The sequence below is a fragment of the Palaemon carinicauda genome, chromosome 7, assembly GCF_036898095.1.
Source record: "Palaemon carinicauda isolate YSFRI2023 chromosome 7, ASM3689809v2, whole genome shotgun sequence".
In the NCBI taxonomy this organism is placed as follows: Eukaryota; Metazoa; Arthropoda; class Malacostraca; order Decapoda; family Palaemonidae; genus Palaemon; species Palaemon carinicauda.
Genome location: NC_090731.1, coordinates 155,812,200 through 155,824,994, shown reverse-complemented (window position 1 = coordinate 155,824,994; position 12,795 = coordinate 155,812,200). Strand labels below are relative to the sequence as shown.

At 48.6% G+C, this 12,795-nt stretch overlaps 1 protein-coding gene across 1 annotated transcript in view; it reads left to right on the top strand.

Moving 5' to 3' along the window:
• The window catches only part of LOC137644088 (protein phosphatase 1H), a 58,322-nt gene extending 49,202 nt beyond the window's left edge, over positions 1-9,120 (top strand). Inside the window, exon 10 of the mRNA XM_068377034.1 lies at positions 7,431-9,120. Coding sequence (XP_068233135.1) covers positions 7,431-7,824 — 394 coding nt within the window. The 3' untranslated portion in view covers positions 7,825-9,120. The remainder of the gene's footprint in view (positions 1-7,430) is intronic.
• Positions 9,121-12,795: the final 3,675 nt, after the last annotated feature.

The following is a 12,795-nucleotide window of genomic DNA, read 5'->3' as shown; positions in this document are numbered from 1 at the left end:
CAGTATTTGCTGTTATTGACCCTCATAGTAAGTCTGAAAACCTGTTACATTGAGCAAATCTGGGAACTACAGTAGTACCTCATCAGGTACTATCCAGATGAGGGATTTTAACTGTTTGCAATTGTTAGAAATTTTGAAATGCAAATTATCTCAAAAGGACACTAGCCCTGATATAAGATTTGGTGCTCAAGAACAGTTTCATGAAGAATGATAATAGGGATTCTGAACCAGGGCCAGAAGATGATAGTCAGTCAATGGGAGTTGAAAACTCGTTTTGTGTTTCTGCTTTAAGAAATTGCTAGGCTGTACAGACAAAGAATGAGTTAAGTGTTAGTCCTGTAACATATTCGGCTATGTTGCAAAATCTGCAGGACTTCATCTTTACTAAATGTCAGCTTCGGTTATAGTTAACTTGTAAATTATAGGATGAAGGAAGAAAATTTTTTATAAACAAATAACATCACAATCTTATTTATTATTAAATTCACAAGACAGAAGGTTCATTTCAGATTGGTTGCCTCGTTTATTAGTTCCCAGCAACAGTAATGTTTGTACACAGCACCTCCTGAATGAAAACTATCCCTGAATTTTCATATTGGTGTGGAAAATCTCCATGCTCATGGCATCTCTTTAAATGCTTTGTATCTAGGAAACATTAAATGATACCATGAAAGGCTACATGTAATAATGTGTATTAATGATATAAGACATCATTAAGGATTATAAGTGTACTGTTATGGACAGTAAATAAATACAGTAATGATAGATTTAATGTTTGAACCAATCATCAGGATGTTTAGAATTGGCCACCACTTTAGAGCATTCTAAATTTTATATCTTGTGTGTAGCGCCAACTAAAAACACCAGTTTGTTCCAACACAGAGTACTTACCTCGAACTACTTTCTTAGGAGTATCTGGGATCTCCTCCCAACCGACCAGAATTTTGTGTAGTTTACCCTACTCCAGTTTTCTATGCGGGGTCACCTCTGGCGGAGTGATACGCGCCCATAGATGACCCGGGTTCACAGAGCATGCTTGCTCAGGTCTCGATCTCCAGTAAGTTTCTGGTCGCATCGCGGATAACATCCCGATGCTCTCTCTTACCCAGTGCGACCCTTTGTGTCTCGTGGTTCCCACGTGGTCCCTTTGTGCTCTTCCTTGCTAGTGCATTATGGAGCATCCTCGTCGTTGCCCTGGGCCTATGGCCGGTAAATCGTGTGGCGCCTTCCTCTCTAAGCCTGAAGTTGACCTGCACTCCTTATGTTCTTCGTGTAGGGGCAGTGTGTGTTCCCCTACAGCCACGTGTCCGGAGTGAGAGTCCTGGAGCGAGGTGCAGTGGGTGCGCTACGGCACCAAGAAGAAGAAGACCTCTAGACGTTCACCTAGGAAACCGAGCGTCTCTTCGCCTCTCGCTTCGCCCGCCGTTTCTTCGGACAGAGTCTCTCTGCTGCCTTCCCCTACCCAGTTTAGGGGTCGAGGTAAGTCTGTTGCGGGGAAGAGGCTTGTGGCCCTTCCCCAGGAGTCTGATTTACCTAACGGTGGGATTGTGTCTTCGATCCAGGCAAGTGGGGGGCCTGAGGGAGGGACGGGCGTGTGTTCGGGGGATGGAGCCCTGGTGAACACAGGGCCCGTCTCGTCGGACAATCCTATGTGGGGTAAAACTGCTGCAGCCTCTTCTCCCACCTCTTGGGCAGGTTTTTCAGGTGCGTCAGCAGCCGAGGGTGCCCCCGAGAAGGAAGACTCGCCGTTGTCAGACTCCCTTGTGTGGGCGCCTCCGAAGACGCCCTTCAGATCTCCCCTGAGGATGGAAGAGGAGTTTGAGACCTGGTTCCCCAGTGAGGAGCTCCCCCGCTCCCCTCCAGCTACATTCCCGTCCGTCTTCCTGGAGCCTTCGTCGCCGACCGGACACCATGTGGACCACGAGGCGTGACCCAGGCCCTTCAGTGAGGTCCTACAGGTCTTCGGGCTCCTCGGTCGAGGCCTACTCTTACTCATCGGAAGACGGAGTCTTCGGGCTCCTCGGTCGAGGCCTACTCTTACTCATCGGAAGACGGAGCCCCGAGGGACCATAGGAGACGGCGAGATAGGTCCCGCAGGAGACGTTCGCGCTCACGTTCCTGTTCCAGATCCCCCCACGTGGGTAGGCGCTCTAGATCCCCTAGGAGGAAGTATAGTAGAACCGCCTCGCCGGAGGAAGAATAGGTGCGGGTCGCCATCCCCCGTAGCCAACTCCTGGGGGCTTCAGCAGTCCCGAGCACTTCGGGATGGCTCCCTAGGTCCCGCTCACCAGTAGGATTTGTCTCCAGCAGCAGATATGATCGACGGAGGGAGTCGTCTCTTCAGGCCCCAAGGGACAGGCATAAGTCCGCGAAGGTTCCGACTTCATCTGCCCAGCGGAGAGAGTCGCCCCTTCAGTCTGGCAGCCGCGTCCCGGCCTCAAAATCTACGACGAATCGTGCGGAACGAGAGAGACTCCTTCCCTCGAGACCCCTGGTCCGCCGGAAGAAAGGAAAAATCCAAGACGGAGGCCTCCGTCCCTGCGGCTATGCCGCGTCTTACACCCTGAACCGCAGAGACTGGACCACTCCAGGAAGATGCCTCCTCTCCGTACGGCTCCCCCCGTCGGAGGCCCTCTGTCACGATCTCTGGAGCGCCCGACGGAGATTGTAGAGGACGGTGTAAAAGGTTCGGCAGCGGAAGTTTCGGCCTACAGGAGGGTACAGGAGGGTGAAAGGCCTCATTAGGCGTCACCTCAGGCTGAACGAACCTGAGCCCTCTACTGGCGAAGTCTGGCTCTCGAGCCTCAGCAGGCTGGTGGATGCACCTGTGCAACAGAGGCCCTCGCTAGCCCTCCCTTTGGCTAGGGATGTTAGGCTTGGTATGGCGCACGTTGACAAGATCGTGGCCAACCACGCGGAAGCTCCCAAGAGCCAGAGCGCCTCCAAACTTCTCCAGGGCCTGAAGACACAGAGCCGGTTCTACCTTCCTGAAGGACACCGCGCGGGTCCCTGTACGGTGGAGCCAGCAGTCGCCATCCTGGGACAAGGAGCGGAAGAGGAGAGAGCTACCACTGCCCCGGTTTGTTTCTCCCCTGCGGAAATGTCCATGATGGAGGAGCTGGCCAAGGACCTGGTGCACGTGTCATCGTGGCTGTATTGGTGTGTCTCCACGCTGGTGGGGTTCCAATCCTCGCAATCCCGGAGAATCAAGCTCGGGAGGTAAGGCCCTGAAGTTCCTCTCCTATCAATCCATCGCGCAGGCCGCCAATTGGATACTGCGGAAGAGGGACACTGTGCTTAAGCTCGTCAGGAGGCTCCCTGACAGAGAAGCGAGGTCCCTGAGGAGCCTGCCACTGTGGGACGACTCAGTGTTCCCCCCTGAAGGTGGTGGAGGACACGGTAGAGAGGGTTAGGAAGCTAAAGGATGCGGGAGAACCCAGACCCCCTCCAGCGAGAAGAACTGCCCATAGGAGGACACCCTCCGACATCTCTCTCCCTCCTCGCGCCTCACCCAGCCAGCCCAGGAGAGACGCCCCTACTACGTCCTGGCAGCAACCTTCGCAGAGGAACGCCGGCTGCGCAGTCAGCCTTCAGGACTTCCTATTCGGCCGCCAGAAGACGTCGTTCAGGCCGCGCCTCTCGAAGGAGATAGGGAGAGAGGCCCCCTACTCCTGCTGAAGCCTCAGGTGGGGCGATGCCTCAAACATTCTTGGCAAGCATGGCGAGACCATGGATCGGATCCGTGGACCGTAACAGTTCTGAAAGAAAGGTACAGGTTGCCCTTCCTGGCGGATACCAGATCTGCCGGCGGAATGGTTGGCACTGAAAGACCCCTTGAGAAGGACGGCCCTACAAGAAGAGGTCTCTGCGATGCTGGCGAAAGGGGCAATAGAACCAGTCAAGAACCCATGTCCAGGTTCCTACAGCAGACTCTTCCTGGTGGAGAAAGCGACAGGGGGGTGGAGACCAGTCATAGACCTCTCAGCCCTCAACAGGTTCGTGTGCAAGATGGACACTCCGAAGTCGGTCCTAGCGGCCTTGAGGGAGGGAGACTTCAAGATGTCCATAGACCTCAAGGGCGCATACTTCCAGATCCCTGTTCACCTCTCCAGCAGGAAGTACCTAAGGGTAAAATGGGGTACCCAAACGTTGCAGTTCAAGACCCTCTGCTTCGGTCTGTCCACAGCCTCTCGGGTCTTCACAAGGGTCTTTGCAACAGTCTCAACCTGGGCACATGAACAGGGTATCCGCCTGATTCGGTACCTGGACGGCTGGTTGTTGCTTTCAGCCTCAGGGGACGTACTAAGGGAGTAAGGCGTGAAGCTCCTGCAGATCTGCAATGTCCTGGGTATCATCATCAACCTGGAGAAGTCTCAACTGATACCCTCCACCAGGATGACCTACCTCGGGATGGTCCTGGACTCCCGGTTGGCGAGAGCCTTCCCTTCCGCAGAGAGACTGGACAACTTGGACCAGATCCTACGGCCCTTCCTGTCGGACCAGCCCAGGAGAGCCAAGGACTGGCAGAGACTGATAGGCCCCCTCGTGTCGTTAGAGAAGCTAGTCCCACAGGGGAGACTCAAACTCAGGGGAGTACAATGGAACCTGAAGGAGACCTGGAACCAGAGAGACTCCCCGCACAAGGTGGTCCCGATGTCCCCGGAGATGAAGGAAGTCCTAGAGTGGTGGCACGACAGATCGAACACCCTCAAGGGGATGCCCTTCGCAGCCGACCCTTCAGAGATGCTCCTGTTCACGGACGCATCCAAGGAGGGTTGGGGTGCTCATCTCCTCGACAGCACAGCAAGAGGAAGATGGTTAGCCGCATAAACGTACTAGAAATGATGGCAGTGCGAAGAGCGTGCCTAGAGTTCGTTCATCGGCTTTGGGGAAACACCGTGGCACTGATGTGCGATAACGCCATGGTGGTGGCCTACATAAAGAAGCAAGGAGGACTGAAATCAAAGGAGCTGTGTGACCTCACAGAGTTTCTGGAATGGGCCGAAATGGAGCAGATCAAGATCTCGGCCAGATTCATCCCAGGGAAGAGAAACGTCCTGGCCGACGGCCTCAGCAGAATGGGTCAAGTGGTAGGGTCCGAGTGGTCCTTGCACCCGGAAGTGGCCAAAACTCTCATTCAGAAGTGGGGCTCGCCAGTGATAGACCTCTTCGCCACGAGACTGAACGCACAGCTTCCCGTGTTTTGTTCTCCTGCGCCAGATCCGGGGGCGGCATTCGAGGACGCCTTCCAACACTCTTGGGACAACCTCGATGTTTACACCTTCCCTCCCTTCGGAATGCTCAGGTAAGTCCTCAACAGGGTGAGGCGAGCGGACAACCTGTGGATGACTTTGGTAGTGCCCTGGTGGCCGGAGAGAGAGTGGTTCGCGGATCTAAAGGAACTGGCGCGCCTTCCAGCTGGGCCCCTTCCAGACAGACCAGACCTTCTCCGGCAACCGCACTTTCAAAGGTTCCACGAAAACCCTCGGTCCCTCTGCCTTCACGCGTGGAGGTTATCCAGCGTCTCCTGAGGAAGGAAGGGTATTCGGCGAAGACGGCAACAAGGATGTCAGGGTACCTGAGACGTTCGTCAGCCGCAGTATACCAGGCAAAATGGGCTACCTTTATGAAGTGGTGCGTCTCGAAGAACATCAAGCCGTTGCAGGTCTCCATCCCGGAGATAGCCGACTTCCTAGTCTATCTCAGGGACGAGGTGAACATGTCCATCCCAGCCGTTAAAGGAGTCCGGGCTGTCCTGGGACAAGTCTTCCTCCAGAAGGGCATTGACCTGGGTACCTCCAGACACATCTCGATGCTCATCAAGAGCTTCGAGCAATCGTGACCCCCTCAGGCCGTTAGGGTGCCCCAGTGGGACGTGGCTAGAGTCCTGAAGATGCTGTCAGAACCTCCCTTCCTCTAAAAGACATCTTGGACAGAGAGCTCACCCTCAAGACAGTTTTTCTGTTAGCGATGGCATCAGCAAAACGGGTAGGGGAGATTCATGGACTGTCGTACGAGGTGTCACACGAAGGGTTGGCGTGAAGCTACCTCAGGTTCGTACCATCCTTCATGGCCAAGACCCAGAATCCAGCAGTCTGGGACCCCAAGTTTGAAGGATTCTCGGTGCCGGCAATCCCTCGTTTGGACAACCCGAGGGACTTGCTTCTGTGCCCTGTCAGAGCGGTACGGAAGTACTTAGAGAGGACAGCCAGACTTCGACCCGAAATCAAGAGTCTGTTCATCTCCTCAGGATTAGTAAAGAAGCCAATCTCCAAGAATATGATCTCCTTCTGGCTACGGTAGGTGATCATGAGAGCCTACAGTAGCGCAGGGGTTCCTCTTCCGGGGAAGCCTAGACCCCACGACATCAGAGGGCTTAGTACTTCGTTGGCCTTTGAGAAGAACATGGCAGTCAGCCAAATCCTGAGGGCAGGTACATGGGCTAGCCAGTCAACCTTCACAGCTCATTACTTGAAGGACTGTTTGAGGAGATCCCTGGACGGATTCTCTCTCGGTCTCGTCATTTCCGCGCTTCAAAAGATTTAAAGGTGTAGCCCCAGGGAAAACCACGGCCAGTAAGTCCAAGAGACACAGGTTCCTTCCTTACCCCCTCACTGAAATGACCCTAAAATCCTTCAACTGCCATGGGATACATCGTCAGTGAATGAAGACGTCTCCAAGGATTTTTACTGAGGTGAGTTACTTAGACACTAAGATAGTTTTTTGGGTATTTTTCCCTATTTCTCTTGTTTTCTCTTGGGGGGTCAGCAGAACCTAGCCTCCAATATAGGTTCCCCTTTTCTCTCCTCATCACAGTCTCTGGGTCCTGTGGGACACTCCCGCCTACTAAGGTATAAGTCTCCTAAGAAAGTAGTTCGTAGTTCGAGGTAAGTTCTCCGTGTTGGAACAAATCAAAAATTTTAAGTAATTTGGATTTTTCCTAACAGTACTTACCTCGAACTACTTTCGGGTTATGGCCCGCCCATCCTACCCCCGAGTGCCTTACAGGACTTGGTAGAAACCTATCTGTCAAAAACTTACTGGAGATCGAGACCTGAGCAAGCATGCTCTCTGACCCCGGGTCGTATCTGGGCACGTATCACTCCGCCAGAGGTGACCCCGCATAGAAAACGGGAGTAGGGTAAACTACACAAAATTCTGGTCGGTTGGGAGGAGATCCCAGATACTCCTAAGAAAGTAGTTCGAGGTAAGTACTGTTAGGAAAAATACAAATTACTTAAAATTTGTGATATTACATTCTATACATAAATTTTTTAATATTACAAGTGAATTTATACATATATGTCAAGGGTTGCGGTTAATTCCTCCTATATATAGGGAAGAACTGTACATTGTTCATTGTAACTCCTTACCAAGGCAAGTCAGATATATTAAAATAGTAACTCATTAACGAATGATTCCACTTACAGGTATACTAGCGCAGCTCAAGACTTGGTTATGAGTGCTCGTGGGAAGCTCAAAGAACGTAACTGGCGAACTAGCGATGATAAACATGCCACTATTGATGACATATCAGTCTTTGTTATTCCTCTTAAGCCTTACAAGGATGAGTATCAAGAATGGAAATTACACCAGCAAACCAATTTAGCTTGTGACAAAAGTTCCTCAGAAAATCTTACCAAAGAACCTCGGTTATTAGACGCTGATGTGAGAGAGAGTGATTTAACCTCTCATAGTGATATCAATAATTCTCTCAAGGCAGTGACACTCGCACCTTCTAGTCAGATGGATGAAACAAGTACTTGCCAAAAAGATTCACCAGATATTGAGCCCCATGAAGACCATTTCAAGGATGAAGCTTAAATCTGAAGTACAAAGAGAAGTGTCAAACCTGTATTTTGCAATGCATATGACATTTATTTAAAGCATTTTCTGTATGATGCTGGGTATTGCTTAAGTTGACTGTAATATTTATAGTGTACTTGAATGTATACATGCTGAGCAATGCTGGCTTTCCAGTCCCATACAGAAAAGTATTCTAAATGCACTTGAGGTGGTGCCAGTATACCTAATTGTGCATTTATAGCAGGATACACAAATTGTTTATACTGTAATAAATATTTGTTGACAGGCTTGAAGGCAAAGGACCTGAAACTGTTATTTTTTCAACCTCATTTTACCAAAGCATTGTTAATATATTTAATATATTTATTCACAACTTCAAAAGGTGTCACAGTTCTACACAAGAGAGCTTAGGCTGTTTATCAATCTCCATTTCTTTCATAATTAATCATGGCCAGAGAAGGTAATGATAGTTTTGAAAGGAAATCTAACACTTTTTCTGCTGCTTCACTGTGCTATGCAAAACTAATATAGGTCTTTAGATAAAATCTTGAATACAGGGTGATCAGTTAAGTAATTGTGATGGTATTACCTGTCCTCATTTAGTCAAATATTTGCTATTCATGTATTATAGCCTTTTTGTGTTTTACTGTGATACCACATGAAGGAAAAGGAGAAGTGTGTGCTCAAAGTTTCCTTTCAGTTCATATTAGCCATTATTTTATAGAAAGCTTATTCCAATACTATTACCTGAATTGCAGTTTCCTTTACATTGTATATGATGGGCCTCATTAATTTTAGGAAAGATTTATACATTCCAGATACATTTAGAAAAAGGTCTAATGAGCATAAAATTTTAAGCTGTGTATAATACTGTGCTGTAATTTGAACGGAGATTTTTGTACATAAAGAAAGGTTCCATATAAGAGTGTTCCTCCAACTTGCAGTGTATTGGAAATATCTGCAAGGTAAATGGCTATTTCAGTTACTCTACTTTTGTTTGCTTCCTATGTTATGGTAAATGTTTAAGTAATTGTTTAGATTTAATTTGAAAGAATATTAAAGACGTCGACAATAGTAGTTTTATAAAGGACCGTGTGCTATTCCTTCTGTAAGGAAGAGTGAGTGATAATTAGCTGTATATTTGCAAATTAATGAGACAGGAAGATTTAGATATAAGTAATGTAGGTTTTTTACATAAAAAAAAGAAAGTCCTGAAATGTTTTTAGACGATAAGTCTGTTCTTTTCAATGAGGCATTTTCATATGGATAGACTGAAATAACTTGTACTTAAAGGAAAAAAATTCTTTTAAAATCTGTTATGTATAATTTATCCAGTTGTAATTTTAATGGGGGTTATAGAATGTCGACAGGAAGTGAAAACTTATTTGTTCCGACACATGCACAAACAATAGGATAACAGTGGAGTTGGAATACGACTGTTAAAACTAGGCAACTGGCCCCATCAGCTCATTTAGTGAGAACAATGACTGGAGTTTCAGCATATTTAATTTTGTTTTGTTTCTTTTCCAGCGTGTTTGTGGAAGGATTTTTGGCCTATGTTCAGTGCCTTCTTGGTATAGAAGTGTTTCTTCCCTTGGGCTCCTGCAGAGGCTTTGTCAATATCCAAGGGCTTCTTGGGAGTTTGTGGTGTTTATAGCCTTTTAGTTTTATCCCTGATTAGCATCAAGGAACTTGGACTTTGTTCTCCTGTGGTTGCTGTTCTTGGGGAAGCAGTCATCAGTGCCCTCGGAGTTATCCTTGAGGTGGTTTTCAACCATTACCTCTCGCTTGACAATCCACTAGTAAGGAGGCCTTCCCAGCTGTCTTCATTTCAGCTTGAATGGGAGCCCTAAGATTTTGGGGGTGGATGTTCTCGTGGAGATCAGCCCCCTGCAGGAGTATCCCTTTCGTGAAAGCAGTAGCTCTTGGGATTTTTCTGTCCAAGGACCTTCAGGGAAGACTTGTACCCTCTTCGGAGATTCTTGCCCCTTGCAAGGGCCTGTGGGCGACTACGGGCATCTTCTTCAACTTCGACCCTAGGGCCTTGCCCTTTCCAGAGGTCTCCTCAAGAGCATTAGCTCTGCAGAGCAAGCTGAAAGGTTCCTTAACCTTACCAGATCCTGCCTCTTTGGAGGGGAATCTCAGACGCCTAGCTGATGTTGGAGTAGCTGCGTTTTCTCACTGGGAGTGTCTTCGGAAACCCTAGGTGCCTTCCGAAAGAAGCCCCCTTCAGTTCCAGTTTCTCAGAATCTTCATGGAACTTCAAGACCCTTCTTCTGCCCGAGGTCTTCGGAGAAGCCTCGTTGCCTCCAGTCTTCCTTCAGAGGTTTCGGAGGGGGAGTTTTCTACTAGGCACTCTTTCCTTTGGGAAGTAAGGAAGCACCCTTTAGTTACTGGTTCTCCAGACCATTGTGGATTTTCTAGACCTTTCTACAGACCCCTCCAGTTTTTGGAGTAAGCTGCAGTGTTCTCGTCTTCCTTCGGAGGTTCTGTAGGTAAAGTTATTCTCTCAGGCGCCCTTCAGTTGCTGCTTCTCCAATAGTCATGGAACTTCTAAACCTTCCTACAGACGCCTCTGGTGTCCACGAGGAAGCTGCTTCTCCAATCTTCCTTTGGGAGTGGGGAGGTGGGAGTCTTCCATGTACCTTTCTCAAGGGATGCCCTTCAGTTCCTGTCTCTCCAGTCTGCCTTATAACTATTAGTTCCTCCAGCATCCACTAAGTGTCTTCAGTCTGCCTTCGTAGGGGAGGTCCTCTGGACTCCTTCCCAAGGGAAGTGCCCTTCAGTTCCTGCTTTTCCAGTTGGGAGGTTCAAAGTGAAAGTGCTTGACCCTCGTCTCCATCTTAGGAGATGTCCATCGGAGTGTTGCTCTTAAGAGCATGCTTACAAGATTATTTCTCATCATGGACGATCCGTCCTCAGAGTCGAATTTTACACGCACTTCGTTGACTGTCTACTTTTCTCCAGTTCTTCAGAAGACAACTTGCCAGCACACACTTGCAGATGCTCCTCATCTAGGAGTCTTACCTGCAGAGGATTCAGCTAGAAGCATTTGCCTTCGACGAGTCTTGCCAAACCCATATCTCCCAAAAGCTCCAAAAGCTCGTATCTCTAGATGCACGCGTTTCTAGATGCACTCCTCCCAGGCACATGTCTCCTAGGGAGGCAGTTCCCAGACGCTCTGCCTTAGATTTGCCTTCACTTCTAGCATGTCCTTTGGACACTCGCGTCCAAGATGCAACCCAAGACATGCTTTTTCCAGCGCTCTAACCCAGATTGACTTTGTCTTCTGGCATGTCTACTAAGGCACACAAAGATCTCTTTCTCCTCCCCACCCTTGCTGTGAGCTATCTTCTCTTAGATGCGTTTGATATGCTCGCCATCACCTCGCTAAACTTCTGATTGCCAGGATTTATCTCGTCGGTCATCACCTGTCGGTGTCAAAAGTGCTCCTACAAGCTCCTCACCATGTGTTTTCTAATTACTTGTCTACTTGCTTCTTTTGGGGCAAGCAAATTGTTTCTATGCATTTGCCTCCTTTTAAGCACTCCCTATGCTTGTGCTCAACTGATCTTACAATTGTTCTTTGTTAAAGGACAAGGTGAGCTCAGCACTAAAGCGATCTTATAATCTTTCTTCGTAAAAGGATAACGCTCGCTCACCTAGCGATTGTAGGCAATAACCTTGTTCAATCACAACAATCCTTTTCTGGTAGAAAAAGATCCTCACATTTTACTGGTTCATTCTATGCACTCAGCCGTCACCATCAGTGAGTATAATTCTTCAAGACGTTTTCCTGCAGATCATCATGAGTGCTTGTCATCTGTTTGCCACAGGCGCTCCTCCTTGGTAGAAGTAAGTTGAAGTAAGTTGAGGTAAAAAGAGCTCCTCCTAATCATCCTCCTGACGAACCATTGAAGTCATATTCTGAACAAGCAGAACGTGTGGCTACAATGTGGTCTAGACATCCTAGTTTCTCCAGAAGTGACCGACCTATTTCCGCAAGGAATATAGGTCAGCCTTCCCCTCAGGTACTTTTGTCTTTCAGAGGAAGAGTAGCAGTTATTCTCCCAAGCAAGTTGGGGGGTTCCAAGGATGGAGGATCCCGCTTCTCCTTTCTCTTCATCCGGCATTGTTTGCGTTAAACTGAATGCTAAAAGGTGTAACGGTCAGGATTCCTCTCTCTTCCCCAGAGGGGACATTTGGGTTAGAACCCACAGAGGTTCACATTCTCCAAGAGAGAGATCTTTGGTGGAGAATTATCAGCTCTCACCAATTAGGTTCTCTGCAGAACATCCGTCTCCAGCAAAGAGGAAGAAGAACAATCCTTGACCAATTAACCACCCTCTATATGACAGGGCACCAGTAGACCCAAGGAGACCACCTAGCAACCTCTCTATCTTTTCTCAATAGGTGCACCGACCCCTGACTAAGTCTGGCCGGCTCAGTTTTATAGGTGAAAGCCTATAGTGGGCTGTGTAGGTGATCTCCCTCGATCTCGAACCCCTACTCAAACGCAGATATAAGGTATCCTCCCCGAGGAATAGTGCTTACCTTCTGCTGTCTTCTCTTGTGTTTGGGAATGATTAGAATCAATCCTAGCCTCTCCCAGACTGGGTCTTGGTCGGCAAGAGCCTTGGTCTTTAGGTATTCTTGATACCTGGAAGAAACTTGTAGCTTGGGAGGGGGTTGCTTAGCATCACTACTGCATCTAGGGTCAGATGGGCCTTTACTCCCATAGGCAGGATTCCAGCAGTATGAAAGGAATGCCAGGTGAAGGAACTTTCAGGGGACTGGTGGTTGATCCTTAAACCACCTGTTTCAAAACCTTTACAAGGTCGAAGAACCAAGGGGCAGCCTTCGAAAATGGAATTGTTTCCACCTTAGCCCCTTATGCTTGTTTCCTTGGTTTTGGAGGAGTGCCATCAAAAGTAATGGGACGAGAAGATGGTAGGTCACACACCTGTCTATGCTCGTCTTCCCTGTGGA